Below are 23,976 nucleotides of genomic sequence, written 5' to 3'. Positions count from 1 at the left end.
TAAACGGTGGGCATGAATTGTTGCGTATTCATTTTCAAAGTTTCTCCTTTGATACACAGCCACTGAAAATTGAGATTGTCTGAGACGAAGTACATTTCACACAGTTGATGCTGGGGGGAGAGCTTGTTTGGGATGCTGAAAAGCAACAACAAAAAATTTTTAGTAGGATTTATTTTAATTAAATGTAAAAGATACTAAAGTGCCACACGCTAATAAAAAAACACAAGATGGTCATATGGAATAGACTGAGCCCGTAGTTGGACAGAGTGAATTACATCATGGGTCTTCCGCGACCCCTACCCATACCACCAGATGGACCCCCTCCTCCCTGACCCTGCTCAGCCTTGGGATTCTTGATTGTTTCATCGACAGAAAGGATGAGACAAGTGGCCTCGTTTGCAGCTGTCAGGGCATTGATCTTCACCACTGAAGGCTCCCAGACACATGCCTCAAAATTGTCAGAGATGTCCTCTGTAGTAACATTCACTCCAAACCATTTGCCAGCTGTAAGTGGTTAGAATTTTACACAGCACATATATACATTCCTTTGTGAGCTAATACTAGCATAGGGCAAACAAGGTCTAAAACTAATGATCGTTGTTTACAATGTTAGCTGCTGGACAAGGTAAATATGCACAGATATGCACAGATATGCACAAACTCGACTTAACTCTTTCGCTACCGTAAGCCGATGTATTGGGTTATCCATAGGGTTTCCCTTTTCTTTTCATTACGAAGCCTACACATTAGCTAGACCAATCAAATTTTGTCTTTAACGAAACAACCTTGTTGCTAATCACGTGCAACCAATCGAAAATCGGTTAGCTAAGCAATTCCATTTCTAATTATTTTCAAAACGAGAAAACCAGATCGTTATCGTCGTGGCCAGAGCCGTATAGTTTCACAGAGTCCTGCATCAAAAACCGGAAACAAAAACGCTTGTTTCCAAACAAACCTGATCGACATACTGATCTCTAATGAAATATTCTTACCGCGCTCTCAACATCTCACTTTTTGACAAAAAAATTATTTGTAGTACCTTGTAGGAAATTTTGTCTTCTTTCAAATGATGTATAATACAACAATCAATTTCGGAGCGACTGCCAATGCCGGATTTTTTTGTTTGTTAGTGTTGCGGCCTCTCCATTATAACTTATATATAAAAAATAGTAGGCGTGGCTTGTTTGGAGCCGTGCAAGCTCCGCTATACGCTTCCGTTAGTCGCAAAACCCTGTGAAGTTATACAGCTCTGTACTGTCACAGTCGTATAGCTCTACAAAGTCTCGGAAACAAAAACGCTTGTTTCTGGTCTGATTGTCTGTTTCCAAACAAACCCGATCAACATACTGATCTCTAATGGAATATTCATACCTCGCTCTCGATACCGCTCTTTTTTGCATTTACTTTACGTTTTTATAAAAAAGTTATTAGTAGCTTTTTGTAGGGAATTTTGTTCTCTTTCAAATGGTTTATGATCAATTTTGAAGCAACTGTCAATGGGAGTAATTTTTGTTGGTTAATGTCCCAGACTCTCCATTACAACTGATATAAAAATAGTAGGCACGGCCTGTTTGTTTGGAAATGAGCGAGCCCCCCTATACGCTTCCATTAGTCGCGGGACTATGTGAAGCTATACGGCTCTGGTCATGGTAATAAGAAATTTACCACATTCATTCAATGCAAAGCGTCAAAAACTTTGCGAGAGTGGGATTCACTAAACAATTTAATATGTATCTTGTGGAGAATTTTGTTCTGAATAAGATGCATTTTGCAGTAAAGCAATATCTGTATTGATTCTCGAGATATTGCTTAAATACTAGCGGTATATCGATTTTTTGAAAATCTGTTTAAACCAATTTGGCCAGAATAACGAATTTTAAACCGTAGTGAAAGAGTTAATAACTGATAACTGACACAATGTTAGTTTCCTTCGTGATCGTCCAACACATGGCTAAGAGAATTCTTGCCACATACTAGTATGGTTAACACATACTAGTATGGTTAACACATACTAGTATGGTTAACACATACTACATACTAGTATGGTTAACACATACTAGTATGGTTAATACATACTAGTATGGTTAATACATACTAGTATGGTTAATACATACTAGTATGGTTAATACATACTAGTATGTGTTAACCATACTAGTATGGTTAACACATACTAGTATGTATTAACCATACTAGTATGGTTAATACATACTAGTATAGTTAACTCTTTCGCTACTGTAAGCCGATATATCGGTTTCGTGGTAATTCAAGTACAGACCGTAAGCCGATATATCGGCTTTTCAATATGGTTTCACTTTTCTTTTAATTACAAAGCCTATACAGAAGCTAGACCAATCAAATTTTATCTCCACTGAAACAACCTTGTTGCCAATCACTTGCTAGCAATATAAATCTTTTTGACTAAATATTTTCAACAATTCGCAGTGATAAATGTACCAACCGTAAAACGATATATTAGCTTATTAATAGGGTTTCACTTTTTTTTTCATTATGAAGCCTACACATTAGCTAGAACAATACAATTTTCTCTCTGGTGAAACAACCTTGTTGCCAATCACGTGCACGTAAAAGAAAATGTTTTGGTTCAAGAATTCCATTTAAAATTATTTTTCAAAACAGCAAAACCAGATTGTTATCGTCATGGCAGGAAAAACACACCGCATTCATTCAACGCAAATAAAACGTTGGACATTGTACAAGAGTTGAATTCACTTTGTATTGATCTTGTAGAAAATTTTGTTTTCGATAAGATGCATTTTACAGTAAAACGATATCATTTTTACTCTCGAGATATTGCTTAAATAGTAGTGGTATATCGGCTTTTCAAAAAATTTTGTTTTATTAATTCGGGCAGAAAATTCATTCGGTAAGATTTTAATGCGGTAGTGAAAGAGTTAACACATATTAGTATAGTTGTGCATGTATGTGTTAACTATACTAGTATGTGTCAACTATATACCGGTATAGTTAACACATACATGCATTTGTAAAAGCACCGCTACACATAATTGTCTCATGATAATTGTGTGTGACGAAATATAGAAAAGATATTTATTGCGGAATGGATATAAAACGCGTTCATTTAGTCCTAATCGGATCTATAAATATTCAGCTATCTTCTATGTGCCGCTTGCCGTGACGTGCAGTTGACACGAATCAAATGAAACATTTTTTATAAACCTACAACATTTGTTACAAAGCAAGCATTTGGACAGTGTAGTCTAAACCAGTAAAATGTTTTTGAAGCTCCCAGTGCTATGGCTTTTGCTGTTGGACCTAAAATTATGAATTGTAGAGCCCGAATTCAGGTTCAATGCCTCGGACCCGCTTTCCCTAGTGAGTAGAGGATCCCGAAGCACCATAAATTGTGCTGGGATAAAGCCTGTGAGATCATTACATAATGAATACTGCACTCACAATCACCAGCTGCATGAGTTTTCCTCAATTTGTTCAGTATGTTTGTAGCATCAAATCCAGCATTCTCACACAGCTGTCTTGGGATGACCTCTAAAGCCCGAGCATAGGCAGCAATAAGCAACTGCTCCTTTCCAGCTACCGTTTTTGAATAGTCCCGCAAGTATTTGCTGAGAGTCATTTCTATGGCACCACCCCCTGAACAAGAATAATGATACAAGACAAGTTAGCTTCCAACCAAAAAGTAGCTCTTAACATATAACTGCCACAATTTCAGTCAAATAATTAAGTCATGACCACCTGGTGACCTATTAAACACTTTCCAAGAGAGCATACCTCACGTAAGGGAATCAGCGCTTGTAGAATGCGGCCACGTATGCCAGAACTGAACTCTAAAATCTAACGCTGTTCCAGCCCTTTTCTGCCCGATGTTTGCAGGATTTTCTTTGTCGCATTCCAAACAACTTTTTAAACTTTTAAACCAATCATTTGTAATTAAAATAAATAATGCAATCACTAATATATTGTCCTATCAAATCCTTTGTAGCTTCAGTTGCTTCTGCTGTTTCATGAGCTACCAGAGCATCTTTTCAAGTTTGTTACACATGCCTTTCACAAAAGAAAGCAAACAAATTTTCAAATTCAAGTGTGACACAGATTTCTCCGAAATTTTGCAGGTATAACCAGTCGCGCCGCACTTACATTTGTTTGGAAGCAATACAGTTTTGCTTTTTGCCATATTATAATGGGTACATGGTACAGCGATCTCAAAGTACTTGCTGTCATGTGTGTGAGCACTATTAAAAGATTAAAGAACTGAGAGACAACTAGAAGCGGTTACCTGCCACAACAGAGTCATTCTTGATGGCACGCCTCACAATCATTATGGCATCATGCAATGACCTCTCCGTTTCTTCCATGAACTGCTCTGAGCCTCCTCGGATAATAATGGTACAAGTTTTCGCCTGTGGGCAGCCCTTGAACAGGTTAACCCTAAATGACAAAAAGTAAGGACATCACAGATGAGCTGCAATTGGAGCCAGTACAAGCTTAATCAGCTAACCAACTAAAAACATCTCAAATAGGCTCAGAAGCATAATAAACTATAGTCAGGTATTGGAATAAATAATGATTATAATAATAGTGCTTGTTTTTTATCATTTGGCATTAAAGATGTAGTTGCGTCAAAAAAGTCAATTTAATGAAATTAGGACCCATAAAAGGCTAAAACATCAGCTACAATTTGATGACATTTTTGTCTTTGTAGACCAACCCTGTCCAGAGATATATGCGTTTGAATGAGGCCCTCTTTTAAAAAGCTCACGCTCCAGCGGGTGCCTATTTCGTGACGTCACAAGCAAGATATCTGAAACGAAACCACGAGCGATAAATATGAGGTCGCTTCGTTAGCCAATCATGAGCGCGAAATCTTTATATAGGCCGTAATAAATGTTATCACTCGTAAAACACGTTATCTGTGATCTCGAAGAATCTCATCGTTAGAGAATTCTCAACGTTACTGATTCAACGCGTTTCAACAATTACAAAGTTATACATAGTTTTGTATAGCGACCGCGACTCAGAGTTATTTGAGCAACTTTTAGTAAAAGATTGGAGTAGACAGCCTATGGCTGTTGACAGGCGTCAGCAGCATTTTGCTGCAGAGGAAGACAGAATGGAGGTAAATTAACTTAGAGTCTTCTATACTTGAGTAAATATAATATTTTTATAGTCATAAATACATTTACTAATTAATAAAATGATAATTCTTTGCTATCTCCAATCATCGTTTCATAGCTTATCTGCCGTTTTACCTAGCTTTAATATTTTTTTCGAATTTTCTTTGGTAAATTAGAGTCATGATTACCAATTATTTTCACTCGTAGGAAGTGGGTAAAATCGATTGATCATTGCAAATCTTTAATTTCCAGAACCAAAGCTTCGAATCGTTGGTTTGGCTTGCTTGTGCCTTTATTAAATGTTTATTCGTTTTTAAAATTACACTCGCAATCTATTTAACTCCCAATTTGGAAGCTGTCAATAGATACGCTTTAGAATGACATATCTATGAATGACATATATTTATTGCATTTTTTTACTGATTACAGAATGTTTATGTCGTCCCACCAGCCGAAGAAGCTGTGTCAATGTGGAAACTGCCATAAAGTGGAAAGAGAGACTTGAATGCGTGCTGCATAAGCCATGATGTTTTGTTTGAGTTTGTTGCAGTAGATGAATTTGTCTTATTGTATCAGCTAATACTATCTGAGTGGCCACGACTTGATGAATATTTTTAATAAAAGTTTTATGCCGAGATGAAAATATTTTTGCTTGTAAAAATTATATAATAAAATAATATTGTTGAAGATAATGCAAAACATGATTTGCAGAATATTGTAGTGAATTGGATACGGTATATGGATGTCCGCAGAACTGGAGAAGGTGAGTTCAAATCCAGTTTGCAGCAGACTTCTCATCCTTAAAACTCTATCCCTGTCTATATTCTTTTCAAAGACGTGGCTTGCTTATTTCACTTCGGTAGTATTCGGTAAGAATACTACTAGTAAGAAACTAGTACGTAGACGGCGTAGGCAATGATATACAGCCCTGCCCCAAAGATAGGCGACAGGCATAATGTGGGCGGGGCTTATAAGAGGCTGTATATCGTTAGTATAATGGGTAGCTGCTGATACAGAGACCGCGTTCTACATAGTGACTTGACAGAATTACCGTAGACCGGTAGAATTGGTAGTCGGTACCCAAATGTTTACACAACATTTGGAGAAAGTGAGTAGAACAAATTTTCAATTTTCGTTATTTGAGGCCTTTGAAACATTCATAATAATGTATCTGTAGCAGGATTTAAAATTTTATTCTAGCCGACATGAGCAAATACAAAATAAGATATATGCCAATAGAGCCGCGTAAGACTAGACTTTTATCGCAAATAGCCGATGTGAATACGAGAGATAGAGACAGGTTGCCTAACGCGTGACATCATTTTGGGCAAGTCTGGGCACGTTTTTGTGGCCTGAGCGTTTTTACGGCGATCAGATTTTTTCGGTTTTAATCTTCAAATATCTTGGCAATGCGATCGCGTAACACAACAAACAACATATCAACAGATAGAGAAAAAAAAATGCTTTCTTTTAAGATTAACTTAAATTTGACGTAACTACATCTTTAACTTACCAAATTTAGCTATTTATGCGGTTTTTAACAAAACAGCGAACACAGGAATGGTGCTACTCAACATAGATTTTAGCTCTTTTGCGTTGTAGTATATAATCGCTGTGGAAAAGACTTACCTAAGTAGTAAAGAAGAACTATATCTGTGCAAAGCTGCATGAACACTTGTTGATAATTGAAAACATTTTTGCTAAAAACTGAATCAGTCTATCACAAATTTGATGAATAATTAATAATAATCATAATATCAGCATGATCAATATCAAACTAACTTTTAAATTTCATATCATAAAAAAGTGTTTTGTTGAGATAAACTAAAAGAAAAAATAAACTACTGTACAGGTGTATAAATGTAAATGTGAAATAATTAGCAAGTAATGGCTAAATAAACTATGTTTTGCTACAATTATAAGGAAAAATTATTTGGTGTACTGGACATGATTTTGATTCGTTTCAGTGTTTCAGCAAAAATGTCGTATAGATGTACATAGAGTGGTATAGAAACCCATAGTATTATCTAATGTAACTATAGATGGGTATAGAAACCCATAGTAATTATCTAATGTAACTATAGATGGGTATAGAAACCCATAGTAATTATCTAATGTAACTATAGATGGGTATAGAAACCCATAGTAATTATCTAATGTAACTATAGATTGGTATAGAAACCCATAGTAATTATCTAATGTAACTATAGATGGGTATAGAAACCCATAGTAATTATCTAATGTAACTATAGAGAGGTATAGAAACCCATAGTAATTATCTAATGTAACTATAGATGGGTATAGAAACCCATAGTAATTATCTAATGTAACTATAGAGAGGTATAGAAACCCATAGTAGTTATCTAATGTAACTATAAATGGGTATAGAAACCCATAGTAATTATCTAATGTAACTATAGATGGGTATAGAAACCCATAGTAATTATCTAATGTAACTATAGATGGGTATAGAAACCCATAGTAATTATCTAATGTAACTATAGAGAGGTATAGAAACCCATAGTAATTATCTAATGTAACTATAGATGGGTATAGAAACCCATAGTAATTATCTAATGTAACTATAGAGAGGTATAGAAACCCATAGTAGTTATCTAATGTAACTATAAATGGGTATAGAAACCCATAGTAATTATCTAATGTAACTATAGAGAGGTATAGAAACCCATAGTAATTATCTAATGTAACTATAGAGAGGTATAGAAACCCATAGTAATTATCTAATGTAACTATAAATGGGTATAGAAACCCATAGTAATTATCTAATGTAACTATAGATGGGTATAGAAACCCATAGTAATTATCTAATGTAACTATAGAGAGGTATAAAAACCCATAGTAATTATCTAATGTAACTATAGATGGGTATAGAAACCCATAGTAATTATCTAATGTAACTATAGATGGGTATAGAAACCCATAGTAATTATCTAATGTAACTATAGAGAGGTATAGAAACCCATAGTAATTATCTAATGTAACTATAGAGAGGTATAGAAACCCATAGTAATTATCTAATGTAACTATAGATGGGTATAGAAACCCATAGTAGTTATCTAATGTAACTATAGAGTGGTATAGAAACCCATAGTAATTATCTAATGTAACTATAAATGGGTATAGAAACCCATAGTAATTATCTAATGTAACTATAGAGAGGTATAGAAACCCATAGTAATTATCTAATGTAACTATAGATGGGTATAGAAACCCATAGTAATTATCTAATGTAACTATAGAGTGGTATAGAAACCCATAGTAATTATCTAATGTAACTATAGAGAGGTATAGAAACCCATAGTAATTATCTAATGTAACTATAGATGGGTATAGAAACCCATAGTAGTTATCTAATGTAACTATAGAGTGGTATAGAAACCCATAGTAATTATCTAATGTAACTATAGATTGGTATAAAAACCCATAGTAATTATCTAATGTAACTATAGATGGGTATAGAAACCCATAGTAATTATCTAATGTAACTATAGAGAGGTATAGAAACCCATAGTAATTATCTAATGTAACTATAGATGGGTATAGAAACCCATAGTAATTATCTAATGTAACTATAGAGAGGTATAGAAACCCATAGTAGTTATCTAATGTAACTATAAATGGGTATAGAAACCCATAGTAATTATCTAATGTAACTATAGATGGGTATAGAAACCCATAGTAATTATCTAATGTAACTATAGAGAGGTATAGAAACCCATAGTAATTATCTAATGTAACTATAGAGTGGTAAAGAAACCCATAGTAATTATCTAATGTAACTATAGAGAGGTATAGAAACCCATAGTAATTATCTAATGTAACTATAGATGGGTATAGAAACCCATAGTAATTATCTAATGTAACTATAGAGAGGTATAGAAACCCATAGTAATTATCTAATGTAACTATAGAGTGGTAAAGAAACCCATAGTAATTATCTAATGTAACTATAGAGAGGTATAGAAACCCATAGTAATTATCTAATGTAACTATAAATGGGTATAGAAACCCATAGTAATTATCTAATGTAACTATAGAGTGGTATAGAAACCCATAGTAATTATCTAATGCAAACACCGCCTGGTAAACAACATCAAAATTTTATATTAAAAACATTAAAAATTAGTATGTTAACCTTAGTAACTATAGTTACCTACAGTAACTTCAGTGTATTTAGTGGTTAGGATTTGAAAAAAATATAACATTTAAATGTAATATGTCCGGTCATGTACATCAAGGAGTTCTTACCTTCAAGACAGACGTATAAAATAAACTTTGAATTTAACTTAAATGAATTTAGCTTACTAAACACACACTTGAAGCAATATTTTGGTGTGTATTTTACTTAACTTTAATTTTGTTATCGTCAAAAATCGTATCACCATTTCTGTATCTGTTTCCTATCTGTTTCCGGCTTCGTTTTGACTATAGCCTTTAGCCAACCTCATTAAAACTTTTTTCAACCTAATTCGACAAAAACGCATGAGTGATGCTGCTCTTGAAAAAGGCCTCTCGCATACTTGGCCATTTATTGGACCATCAAAAAGAAAAATAAAAATTTATTCACCTTTGGAATGATGTGACATGAACTGATACATGTATTCACTTTTGCTTACTTTTTACTAACTTTCTCATGAAACCGAAAGAGAGCAAACATCATACAGTGAAACACGGATAACTCAAACTTCAAGGGACCGAGCAAAAATGTTCGAGTTATTAGAGTGTTCACGTTATCAGGACAGTCATAAGTGCATGTATTTATCAGTAAATACATGTACATATACAAAGTATATATCAATCAAAAGCATAGATTGCTTGTTGCAAGTTAAATGGTCTCTCGTGTGAAGTTTTAAATATTTTTAATCAGAAAGTATAGATATTTTTTATCACTTGAGATTTGTTTGTTGCTTTAGGTGATGGTGACTGCCAGGACGGTTCTCAGATTAAAATTGGCAAAACTTGATCGCAGTTAAAACGCTAAGAAAAAATACATATGTATTTTTCTACCGAGCATTTTAACCAAGATCAATTTTGCAGTAAGTCAGTTATTACAAAACTGCTTTACTATTAAAAACCCTTTATTAATTTTGCCGATATTACTTTAAAGTTATCCAAATTTTACCTCGCTTTTCTAGCATTCGGAGGACTTATCGCTAAGCGGATGTTTGGTAAAATTTGATTTTTGCAAATCTTTAGAAAAGTCGTTAATGAAAATATTTGCCGATGTTGGTAATAACAAGGCCTAAGAACTACTAAAAGTCGATGTTTATCTCTATGGCTTGGAATAAAGTGATATTCTAAAGCGATAGTAACAACCGTCTCGGTAGCCGTTTGGCAAAAAACTGTTCGAATTAACAGAGTTTCGGTCGAGTTATCTAAAGCCATTTATCATTGCGTGGGAACGGACCAAGCAAATCCATTCGAGTTAACCATGTGTTCGATATATCCGAGGGCGATTTATCCAAGTTTCACTGTATATCTTTTTAGAGAGTTTTAAAGAATAGCAAGTCAGTATCTTCGTTATTACGACATAATCAGCACACCGACTACCTAATTTGAGTTTCAAAAGAATTTTTTGTTGATATTATATAGTTAAAGAAATGTCATATGGTAGGGGTGGAAAAACATCGTGTTCCACATCGTAAGGCAAAAAACCATAAAACAGGGGCATCGTAACCCAGGGATGCACTGTAATTGGATGCTTTGCACTTTTCACCTTCAAGGAAACAAAGAATATAAAATAAAACCTCTATGATATAATTCTTTTTGTGGCGATGTACATATTAGTAAAGCATTGTGAGTTTTTAAAACATAAATGTCAGTCAACAGGATGAGCTGCACTTGTCTGCATGACAGATATACATAGTTTTAAGCATAAGAGGAACATCTAAATATAGCCGAGTTTCTAATTGAACTACATGTATAATCTGCAATCATTTATTGGACAATAATGATGAAGGAAATATTGAACAGAGTTAACCTTTTTACATAAGTAGCGCTATCAGTTAAAACTACAGTCATACCTTGACATATGAGCTAAGTGTGTTCTCGGACTAAGCTCGTATGTCGATGTGCTCGTAAGTCGATGTGTTCGTAAGTCGATGTGCTCGTATGTCGATGTGCTCGTATGTCGATGTGCTCGTATGTCGATGTGCTCGTATGTCGATGTGCTCGTATGTCGATGTGCTCGTATGTCGATGTGCTCGTATGTCTATGTGATCGTATGTCAATGTGCTCGTATTTCAATGTGCTCGTATGTCAATGTGCTCGTATGTCATTCGTTATAACGTAAAGTAAAAATGAATTTGAAAACAGATAATCAATAAAATTTTAGTTGAACGTTGAAATTTAGTTAAGTAAAATACATACTGAAACATCCTCAAGTATGTGCCTAGTAAGCTAAATTCATTTCTTAGATTCAACATGTATGTTATGTCTGTCTCGAAGGTAAGAACCTCCCACGATAATGTCCCATTTTCTGGCAGATCATAACCACTAAATACACTCAAGTTACTGTAGGTAACTATAGTTACATGTGCTCAAGTTAATATATTGTTCTGTTACTAATTTTTAATATGTACAGTAAGTATAGAAAATTTTGGTGATTTTTACCAGGGGGTGTTTGCATTAGATAACTACTATGGGCTTCTATACCACTGTCAACGATATTTTTGCTACAACACTGAAACAAGTTCAAACTATATAATTTTATACTAAATAAATTTTCATTGTATTCATAGCAAAAGGACTTTATTTAGTATTTAGACAAAAATTTGCTAATTATTTTAGTTACCTTTGAACAACTTTACAGTTGTTTCATTTTTTTTTATTAATTTATTTGAACTGTACAAAACACTTGTCTCATGATATGAAGCTTGAAGAAGGCGACTGCTGTTATAAGTTGAAAAAAAATAAATTTTTTGTGCACTTTTTATCACCTGGCAATGAAAGGCATTCAGTAGTCTTTTACTAAACTTGACTTCCAACATTTATGACTCGCTTCCACTATAACCTTCAACCAACATTTAAGACTCGCTTCCACTATAACCTTCAACCAACATTTATGACTCGCTTCCACTATAACCTTCAACCAACATTTATGACTCGCTTCCACTATAACCTTCAACCAACATTTATGACTCGCTTCCACTATAACCTTCAACCAACATTTATGACTCGCTTCCACTATAACCTTCAACCAACATTTATGACTCGCTTCCACTATAACCTTCAACCAACATTTATGACTCGCTTCCACTATAACCTTCAACCAACATTTATGACTCGCTTCCACTATAACCTTCAACCAACATTTATGACTCGCTTCCACTATAACCTTCAACCAACATTTAAGACTCGCTTCCACTATAACCTTCAACCAACATTTATGACTCGCTTCCACTATAACCTTCAACCAACATTTATGACTCGCTTCCACTATAACCTTCAACCAACATTTATGACTCGCTTCCACTATAACCTTCAACCAACATTTATGACTCGCTCCCACTATAACCTTCAACCAACATTTATGACTCGCTTCCACTATAACCTTCAACCAACATTTATGACTCGCTTCCACTATAACCTTCAACCAACATTTATGACTCGCTTCCACTATAACCTTCAACCAACATTTATGACTCGCTTCCACTATAACCTTCAACCAACATTTATGACTCGCTTCCACTATAACCTTCAACCAACATTTAAAACCTTTTTAAAAATGATTCGGAGAAAAAGACCAATTGTTCTTGACTGTACTGTTCTTGTTCAATCGTTACTTGCAATACTGTTCTTGAAAATGGCCCCTCGCATCCTTGGCCATTTAATGCAGGGGTGTCCAAACTTTTTGCAAAGGGGGCCAGATTTGGGTGTTAAAAATTTAGGGAGCCAACCTTGGTGGACATTTTTTACATATAACAGCAGTTAATTTAAATTAATTTTACCAAGTTGATCTGTGTTTCATATTTGCTTTTTTATCCTAATTTCAGCTATCTTAAGCATGCATTTTGGTTCGTTTGAAACATGCATATCAAAATTGCATTGACATTATAATTGAAATCTAATAATCACTCAACTTCACTTTTTTAATACTAACTTTTTTTATAACAGTTGAACAGAAGTAATTGTACTCTTGGGTACAAATTACATTTGAAACGAAACACTATATCTCACCATGGCAATTTAATATTTAAAGAATTTTTAAACACAATTACAAAAAAATGAACAAGTAATAGGCATATCACCCAGTGCACGGCTCATTTAAAATGACAGTAACTATAAATCTTTATTGGATTTTAAATGTTTAATACGCGGATAACAGCACTTCTTCCCAATTTATTAACCCTTTGACCTTTTAACCTATTAACTGATCCGAAGTTTTTAAACTTCTATTAAATGTAATTAAACATGCTCATAATACAATGATATTTGGTAAAACATTAGTGAAAAGGTCGAGCAACCCACAGCAAATGCCATCAAAAAGAAAAAAACAGTGCGTCACCATTATTCAGGCCAAAACTATAAGAGTTTGCACGATTTTAAAAAACTCGCAAAAACATTTACAGTAGCATCATATCCATTGAGCACATGTTCATCATCTCATGATTCAAAATATACTGGAAAATTATACTTAGTACCATAAAATTCTTTATTTGCATCACAATCATTTATGACCTATTAATAAATGAGTCGTATCAATTGTTTCGCAATACCGTTCTAATCAAATTTGTTATTAAATCGAAGGAAGATTGAAAACTGTTACAACTGGATGAGACATTTCTGATCAAACATCCTGTGCAAGAATTAATCTGATTGGTTTACGCTGTTACTTAGAAACTGCTTTTGGAAACGAAGCGATTTGAATGCCAGAATTTCGGCCGTTAAGGATTTTGACACACCTTAAGCAATGCTGGCAAATCCGCCGTTAGGGTTCAAAGGGTTAATTCTACAAGCGGGTCAGACGTTATTGATTTTACGATAGAGGCTGCGGATGGATGAAAATTGACCCCGGGCCGGAGTTTGACATGTCTGATTTAATGGATATCTAGAACCAGCTCGCATGCTCGTATCTCAGAGGTCAAGAGGTCAAGGCAGTAACTTGCTGAAAATTTTGTTTGTATCTCGATTTTCTCGTATGTTGAGGTATGACTATACCATGGTCAATGGTTAGCAGAAAAAGAAACAGCAATCTAACAGAGAGTATTTTTTATTCGCACACATTTTGTAGTCTCATAAAAACTAATAATGTGAGGATGTGTTTGAAGAGCTCATGTCAATCTGTCTGTTTGTAACTTATCAATGCGATGTTGGCCTGCATGAACAACAGCATGAACACAATATATAATCACATGGAACTATTGCAGGTTCCTGCATAAATTTACAAATGGCCTGTGAAACTTTAAGAAATTGTTGATTATTGTGATATAAATGATTTAGAATGATATAGAAAATTACAAATCCAGTGTTATGTATAATTAGTAACTAGTTGGCACTCAGTTTTCATACCTACTTGCTGAAGGAAGATCAGCGAATGCAAAGATTCATATTCTAAACTATCAATGCTCACAAATCGCCCACATGTACTAATCGCCCTATGTACAGATCGCCCACATGTACAGATCGCCCACATGTACAAATCGCCCACATGTACAGCCTCAACAGCCAGACAGTTCAACAGTAAAAGACCAAAACTTTACATTCTATTTATGAATGCCCGTCAACAAATGTGGAAACGCACACAGCGCAACATTCTACCTCACCTCTCTCCTCCAATTTGGGATTCCTCAAACACTTGACAAGTACCTAACACGTCAGGCATTAGGTTAGATACAGTAGTTTGAATTGACCCGCCGCATGCCTTCATAGTTCTCTTCAGATCCTCTTCTGGCACTCGGCCTGCGCAGAACATGTCGTGGTCGGCAAAGAACTGTGTGGCTACATCTCCAATGGGCAGTCTGGAAAGCACAACATTAACACCCGCCTCCTGCAGTTTATTTAGTTTATTGTAAAGGATGTCCCATTCTGTATCAACTATAGCCTGGTATTCCTGCAACAAACATGACAGGATGTCCCATTCTGTGTCAATTACACGTATAACCTGGTATTCCCGCAACATAATCGATTTTTTCGTTATACTGTCATGCGCGCAAAAGGAAAAGTACAAAAGAAAATGGCTGCAGGTCAATTTTTAACAAAGGCTAAATTATAAACACAGTTTAGAATTAGTAGCGGTAATGAAATAAACTAATAGCAATAAAAGATCAAACAGTAAGATGTATACCTAATTAAAGATATACTTACAAAAACTTTCAGTAGATTTTATTAGAAAGCATCGGTATTTTTCTATTATTTGCGATTGTTTTTTATGTTTGAGGTGATCTGACTGCAATGATGTTTCAAGATTAAAATCAACAAAACTCGATCGCGATTAAAATGTCCCAGATGGAAGGATGGACATGGCTTCTATCATAGTAAATATTTAGACTAGCTTAAGTTACTAGCTTAAGCTACTCATAGTAATTCATTGGGTAAAGAAACTTAGCCATAGACAACTACATTACCTGCAACTGTTTATAAGCTGTTTTAAATCTTGAAAAAACATGTAGCATAAGAAATATTTTTCAGCAATCTATTTTAGCAATGCCTGGAGCTTTCAAATATTTGAATTATGCATTGGCTGGACACACACAGAAACAAACACCTTCATTCAAATATTCGAATGGTAAATGTTGTATACGTTGACAATAATAAACTTTTTGTGCCAAATTTTGTTTATTACCCGGGCAATGCTAGGCAATCATCTAGTTATTAATTAATATATCAAGATATGAGATTTATAACAATCCTACGCGCTGAAACTTCATTTGTTTGTAATGAGCAACCTATATAATATATTCAGTCCAATGCTTACAAACCTGCACATTATCCACTCTAACTTCTGCATTGTCCCGCTCTGCCTTCAGCTCCAGTTCTATGTTCAACATCGCTATCTTAGGATTTGTGTACTTTTTCTGCTGCATCTCAAAACCTGCGTAGCTAAAAGCTTTCTTGAAGGCAACACCTTGTACTAAGATGGAGTCCTACAACCAGGAACACGAAAAGATGAGCTCAATTATGTGCGGTCGCCTATGTACATGCGCTATTATTTTAGGAACCTGAACCATATTGAAAATACTATTGTAACCAACTTTTGTGATATGACCAGACCTAAAAACAGAAGTGAGTGCTTCCTTACCGATAAACATGTTTAAGCCCTAACTTACCTCTAATGCTCCACCCTGTATCTTCTTAATGCCGATCATGTTGAGAGGCAGCAGATGGTCAAGACATGTCACCGCATCAACAACCATCTTGGCAAAGAAGTCCTTCTGATGAGCGACAAGTTTGGAACTGAGAGCCGTAGCAGCGCACCGTTCAAGTAACTTAGCTTTCTCTAACTCATTGTCTGCACTGATTTTTACTGCGATATCTCTCATCTTATCCATAACCTGCCAACAATATAAAACATGGTTAACGCTTTCATTAATGGTGTCTTGAAGGAAGTGTGACAGACAGACTATGCATAGGCGAAACTCATTTTGGGGCAGACGACCGTAACACCAGAAACTTAATGCTATGAGAAATGCACTATTACTGCGTGGTTGTCTTTTGTGCAATGATTATGTACTCGTGATACATTTGGTTGCTATCGCTATTTGCTATTGTTTGTTACGCTCAGTATTACAAAAACAACGCATGCAAAATCTTCCATTTATAGCGGAGCTATAAACAAAAAAAATAGACTGGCGTCGTATTTTTCAAATGGCTGGTCAGGATTTTGGGAAGATAAATTTAGTCCTTTTACGGGCGAAGCGAATGTCCCCTATAGTTTGCCCTTTCTTTCCGGTAGAACGATATTAAACCTTTAAGATATAATAAATCTGCTAACTTACATCCATCTTGTCAAAGACGTCTTCATAAATATGCATCGAGAAACCGAAAAATATCTCTACCAGTTGATATCTATTGCTTGCAATTGGCCTGCGATGATATTATAGCCTGTGTCCTTCTTTGCAAATTTTTAGCATTTTTAATTTTCATCTCCTTCTAAATTTGAAGACACATTTTCATTTTATATCTATATTTAGCAATCTTGCATAAAAGCTCATTGCATTCATTGATGTTTGCTACAGTTTGCAGCCAAAAATAGCTTTTTATGTGCAATAAAAAAGGAGTTAAGAGCGTCGATACATTGTAAGATCAGATTCCTGCAATAGTGTTATTAAATAATATGCTACAAATGTGCAACTTTACAGGTAATATGATGATAATCTATCAAATGCTACAAATATATATTCATGAACAAGTGACATAAACGAACCATACTTATAATACATGCAGAAACAAAAATTAACGTTTTAAAACAAAAATATTTGCATTGTTTGCTCAGCCAGCTGCATTCTGATTGTGGCTCTCGATGGAACAAACATCTTTTGATTGTTCGATACCTTCCACAAAGTCTTTTGACCTCAACCCTTCTTCTGCACTGCTGAACTAGTCGACATTAGCGTTCAAACAATTTTTTGGCAGAGTAAAACTTTTTCACGCGGCATTTAGCACGAGTGCAGCGCATAAAAGTTTTGCTCGCTAAACGCAACCTTTAGCCTAAAACTGGTTGTTCATCTACCATCAAAAATGTAAACCATTCTTTATATGCATGTACTTCCAGGAATCAAAACTGCATTAAACAAGGAACTACTAATAGCCAGAAACCGTTATTAATTATTTCTATGGTGTTGCTTTCATTGTTTTAACGAATAAAAAACAAAAGCTTTGAAGTTGGACAAAAGAATTGTTATTGATGTAAATTATTCATTATTAATACGATTTGGTGGACACTTTTTTTACTGATCACTTGATATTATGAGTTCGTAAAGATCAAAGATTGTCCAAGTGGTGGTCAAATAGAGGTGGCATTCAAATAGAGGGTAAACTTTAATTCGTTATCATACTATGAAAAAATGACATAAACAGGATATTACAGTGGAAAAACGTTTTTTTAATTGTTGCAATTCAGTACATAGGATAACCATATAATAAATTGGATTCAGCAGTTAATATCTGCAATAAAATGTAACATTACTATGTACACTACCGTAAGTTTTTACCTTCAAGACAGACATAGTGACTAACGACAGTCTGACAGTGACTTATCAGCAATGCGTTTGACACATTAAACTTTTATGACGCTGCGTAAATGCTGCAAAGCATGAACGATGAATTTAACATAAATAAATGTAGCTTACTAAACACAGACACTTACAGTTAAGTTATAATCTTTTACAAAACCTACTGTGATTTTGTCATCCTAATTTCTTATTATCCGTTCCGGTTTGGCGCATTATGCTCGCGTACAATATAATTTTTAACTAACCTTTTGAAAACTTTTTTCAGACTGATTTGAAGAAAAAGACCGAACGATGCCATTTTCGAAAGCGTCCTCTTGCATACTTGGCCATATAGTGGCCACCGAGAAGTGGCTCGTAAGCCCGTAGCTCAAAGATTACTCATATCACAAAAAAGAAACTTCATAAAATTTTACTCGTATCTCGATTTTCTCGTATGTTGGGGCACGCATATGTCGAGGTATGACTGCATATGAATGGCTACATGAAGCAATGGCAAGCAGCAGGGCAAATGCTGGATGCTACCGATTATGCACTTTGCAATGGCAAAGTGCATAGTCGGTAATAAGCTGACACAAACGACTGACCGAGAGAAGCAACTCTAAAATTGGTCAATTAAAATGTGAAATAGTTATTACTGTAAAAGTGTGTTAAATTCTTATGAGAGAAAATGCGTAATGTAAATTTAAAACAACCTCCTGAAACTATATGAAAACATAGAAAAGAAAAAGTTGTGCCAGTATTCGGAAGAGAGCTTTGATTTATGGTTAAAACAGTTAGTGTCTGGTGTAGAGGTGGAACGAGACACGAGACGTCTCGAGTATCGACCTGTCTCGTCTCGTATCGGTCTCGTCTCGAGTTAACTATTGCCAAACTCGAGACAGGAAATAGAACTAAAGCGCCTGCGCACGGTCGTTAAAACATGGCTTCTTGCGGTAGCAACAACTCCATATATTGTAACGGATTGCGGGCAGCTGCCTTTAAAGTTATACCCGGTCCGTTACTACCTGTTGCTATTGATTATGTTGGCCACTGAGTCTAATCATGTAGTCCGGACAACGGCCCTGTTATATTTTAGTTCGGTTCTGTGTTCTTAAAACAGATACCGGGTTGTATCTAATTGCTCTTCGGATAATCCACTTTAATAAATTGGATAACTTTTGCGGGTAAAATGTCTGTATTTTATCGTATCGTGTCTAAACACCAACTGACCTTCATAAAATTCGGGCCTCTTTTACGTATATACTACCAATCGCGGGTAAAACTTGCCCGGACACGGAGAAACGAACGAAAGGCCGTGTCGACCATAGTCCGTGTTCGGTTAACAATGACGTTTTGTTAACTCAATATAAGAATATACATGTATACAGTAATTAATATAATTTCATGAGTACAATTTAAATATAATTCACATACTACAGTTAACACATAAACAAAACTTAACATTAATGAAACAATAAGAATGAAAGTGTTATCGTGTGTTCTTTTAGTTGCGGTATTTCTTTGTAGAGCGACGGCTATCGGTTTCATTACACATTACATTAAAAAGTAAGAACTATTCAATAGATGGTAAAAATATACATGTACAAAGCAATATGTTTATAATAATTATGATCAATCAAGCTCAAAATTCTTAGAATATATAACTTCGGTATTTTAGAGCTGTTTGTGTCACTTTTGTTTACAAAAACTACATGCATATCACTATAATAATTAAAATGTTGTATTTAAATCGTTTACACCAGTTGAAAATTCAATTTAAAAATAGATTTATTAATTTATATATACCGAGTAGCTGGTACTTGTGTAGTGAAATCATCACCAAATGCTCATTATTTTACTGTCTCGTGTCTCGAGTCTCGACTTTTCACAAGACAGTGTCTCGAGTCTCGTCTCGAACTTAAAAAACCTGTCTCGTTCCACCTTTAGTCTGGTGAGTCACATTAATTTTTGTGATTACATTTTGACATATTGAACCATATACAGTGAAGCTCGGATAACTCAAACTTCAAGGGACCGAGCAAAAGTGTTCGAATTATCAGAGTGTTCAAGTTATCAGAGCACTGTCACAAGTCCATGTATTTACTTATTTATTAGTAGATACATGAACATATACAAACTATAATATAAATCAAAAGCACAAATGGCTTGTTTCAAATTAAATGCTTCTAATGTAAAGTTTAAAACGTTTTTATCAAAAAGTATAGAGATTTTTCTATCACTTGAGATTGGTTTGTTGTTTGAGGTGATGTTATTGCCAGGACGGTTTTTAGATTGACATTGGCAAAACTTGATCGTTGCTGAAATGCTCAAAGAAAAGACATCTTTTTCTTTTGAGCGTTTTACCCACGATCAATTTTGCCGATCTTTCTTGAAGTTTATGGAAAGATTACCTTACTTTACCTGGAATTCGTTAAGAGCAACACTCCGAGGCAGTTCAATTAAAAGTTTTATGAGGTTTTACGGTACATTGTATATCATTCACGCTTTTTGAATGGATACTTATTGAATGTACACACGTATTTTGTGTTTAGGTCAAACGATGAATAGTTTTTTTAGCTAAGACAACGTATACGTTTGACTACAACAATTCTTAAGACGTTTTAAACATTCAACATTCCGACGTTAATTCAACACGGAATCAACGTTGGAAAACTATTCATCACGGGCTAGCCGGGGCACGCACTCAAGGATTTTCGCCACGCAAATACAAAACAAAAACAACATGCTGTTTTTGTTTTGTATGTGCGTGGCGAAAATCCTTGCGCGCGTGACCCGGCTAGCCCGTTCTATTCATCGTATAGCAGTATAAATCAAATTTCACCAAACCTTTAGAAAAGTCGTTGACAAAACTATTTTGCCGATGGAGGTAATAACGACGCTTATGAATTACGAAAAGTTGAGGTTTACCTCTATGGCTCGGAATAAAGTGATTTTCTAAAGCGATAGCAACCGTTTCGGTAGCTGTTGGGCAAAAAACAGTTCGTTATAACAGTGTTGAATTCGAGTTATATAGAGCCATTTATCATTGCGTGGGAACGGACCAAGCAAATCCAGTCGAGTTAACCATGTGTTCGCTATATCCGAGGGCGAGTTATCCATGTTTCACTGTATATATAAATTGGCGATGAACTATTCAATATGCCTGAAGGCTCGGCTTAACTAGAGTTGCCCCGATGTTAGTATCGGACTCGGTGCCGATATGGGTGTTAACTATCTGAATCGGTATTGGCCGATCTTTTCCGTAAAAATCTGAAAATTCCGATACATTTTACAGATAAACTATTTAGCAGAACTATTTTAGCCTGCTACATTAAATGTTGACTTGCAACAAAATTCACATTAAAGTTATTTGGTATGAAAAGATTCACCATGTCTTACTCTGTTGTGTTGCAGGTGCAAAACTTTACCGCGGTTGAAACGCTCAGTTAAAAAAGACATTCTTTTTTTGAACGTTTTAACAAAAACCAATCTTGCCGATTTTTCTTTAAAATTTATCGAAAGGTTACCTCACTTCCCCTTGCTTTTGGAAGGCTATCCCCAAGCAAATGTTTGGTAAAATTTGATTTTTTGCAAACCTTAGAAAAGCTGTTAACGGAAATATTTTGCCGATAGTGGTAATAATGACGCCTAAGAACTACTAAAAGTTGATGTTCATCTCTATGGCTTGGAATAAAGTGATATTCTAAAGTGATAACAACCGTCTCGGTAGCCGCTGGGCAAAAAACTGTTCGAGTTTGACGAAGTTAAGGTCGAGTTATCTAAAGCAATTTATCATTGCGTGGGAACGGACCAAACAAAACCGTTCAAGTTGACCATGTGTTCGAGCTATCCAAGGGCGACTTATCCGAGTTTCACTGTATCTCAGTTTCACTTTTTCCACAAATACATTAATATTTATATTTTCTTTGCACTATGTTTATATTTGCATGATAAAATGAACGACAAAATAAATTGTGTTACATAGATAGTAAAATAAATTTTACTATCTACGCAACACAAAAGACCTGAATCGGTATCTGAATCGGAACATTCTTCAATAAGGATCGATATATCGGATCGGTATCTAAATCGGCTGGTGAATTTAGAATCGGGGCATCTCTAGTCTTAACCCTCCTTTTTGATAAGCACTAACCAAATTTGAGGCTAGTAAATGGTCTTGAACGAATAAAACAATTAAGTTCACAGAAAGAACTTACCATGTCAGTTGCCTTCCGATAGGCTTTGATTATCACTTGTGGATGGACTCCATCTTCTACGAATGGCTTACACATTTTCATTAGCTCTCCGGCTAGCAATACTACACTTGTGGTGCCATCTCCCACCTATTGATGATAAATATGACTAACATTATGGGTATATATATATATATATGAAGACATCTATCATTGTTATGAACTTATTGACTTAAACGTGATGATTTGAAAACTTAGTGACAACTTTAGGAAAATTATTCAAGTTTGTCAAGTTGTTTCTGTGTTGAAAAAAACATCAAAACATTCTGTAAGACAAGAAATCCAAACAAAAATTAGATACCCATCTAATTCAGATAGAGCATCTGAAAAAGTTACCTCTGCATCTTGAGATTTAGCTATATCAACTAGAGTCTTCGCAGCTGGGTGAACAATATCAAGGAGTTTCATTATAGTAGCTCCATCGTTTGATATGGTTGCTTTTTCTACAATAAACACACAAGTCTGTTCATCTTGCTCTTTAAGTATTGCACATGGAACAACAACTAAGATACACACTAAGGTCTGCTGGTAAATAACGGCGGTATTCGTACCAATAGTTCGGTGCTTGATACAAAAAATTTTTCCATCATTGAATCTTTTTGTACCTCTCAGGTTGGGTAGCTAATAATGTCATATCCTAGAAGCGGTAACCATAGCTACAATGAAATAGGTTGCAGATCCTGTTTTGTCATGTCAAAGATTTAATCTCAAGTATTTCTTACTGTTGGAGCAACAGTAAGGTGAATGACAGCATTGTACTGGGTAGTAGCTTATTAGTAATGCATAAAGGATAAAATTATACCAACCTCTAATACAGATTAATTTATCCATTCCACGAGGACCCAATGTGGTTCTGACCGCGTCTACTATATGCTGGCAAGCATTGATGTTGCTAATCAGCTGAGGCTTGCCTTGTGAAGAATCAGTGCCTTCTTTCAACAAAATAATTTGGGGTTGCTGCAACAAGAAAAGTTTCACAAATGTATATAGATAGACTTTCAGCTTTGTCTATAAGTACACACTACCTTTCACAAACTAATAAAAAATAATCTGTAAGAAAACAGTTAACATCCTGCACGCAGGTCCAAATTGGCATGCGTGAAATTTGGCGATTTCAATTAGAGTAAATCCTGAACCATATCATAGTCCGTTTTCAGTGAATTCAAAGGTCGTGTAGTGCGTATAATAAACTATTACCCACCATCATTTTGATAAGAGTCCTTTAAAACGCTCAATCTCCTCACAACTCCTGTATTTAATATAGGGTTATAGGATGCCAATGGTATGTTCTAGATCAATGCAACAAAAGAAGAAATCGTGGTCTAGCCTCGCTAAAAACAATATGAACACAAGCAAAATCATTTTTATATAAATAAATAAAAATTTAATTTGAATGTTACAGCTGACAATAAATATTTTTGTTCAAAATATTTATTACGC

General features: G+C 35.0%; 1 protein-coding gene across 1 annotated transcript; it reads right to left on the bottom strand.

The window, feature by feature from the left end:
• Nucleotides 1-153: 153 nt before the first annotated feature.
• Nucleotides 154-23,855, bottom strand: LOC137394971 (T-complex protein 1 subunit eta-like). The gene is made up of 10 exons (XM_068081749.1): nucleotides 23,738-23,855; nucleotides 23,343-23,493; nucleotides 22,873-22,979; nucleotides 22,501-22,626; nucleotides 16,400-16,624; nucleotides 16,052-16,216; nucleotides 14,897-15,183; nucleotides 4,274-4,425; nucleotides 3,436-3,630; nucleotides 154-504 (listed from the first exon to the last, which is right to left on the bottom strand). Exons 1-10 carry the CDS (start codon nucleotides 23,741-23,743, stop codon nucleotides 272-274), a joined length of 1,647 nt encoding a protein of 548 aa, XP_067937850.1. The 5' UTR covers nucleotides 23,744-23,855; the 3' UTR covers nucleotides 154-271.
• Nucleotides 23,856-23,976: the final 121 nt, after the last annotated feature.

The sequence above is a fragment of the Watersipora subatra genome, chromosome 4 (genome assembly GCF_963576615.1).
Source record: "Watersipora subatra chromosome 4, tzWatSuba1.1, whole genome shotgun sequence".
Lineage (NCBI taxonomy): Eukaryota > Metazoa > Bryozoa > Gymnolaemata > Cheilostomatida > Watersiporidae > Watersipora > Watersipora subatra.
This window is presented reverse-complemented; position numbering and strand designations above follow the sequence as displayed.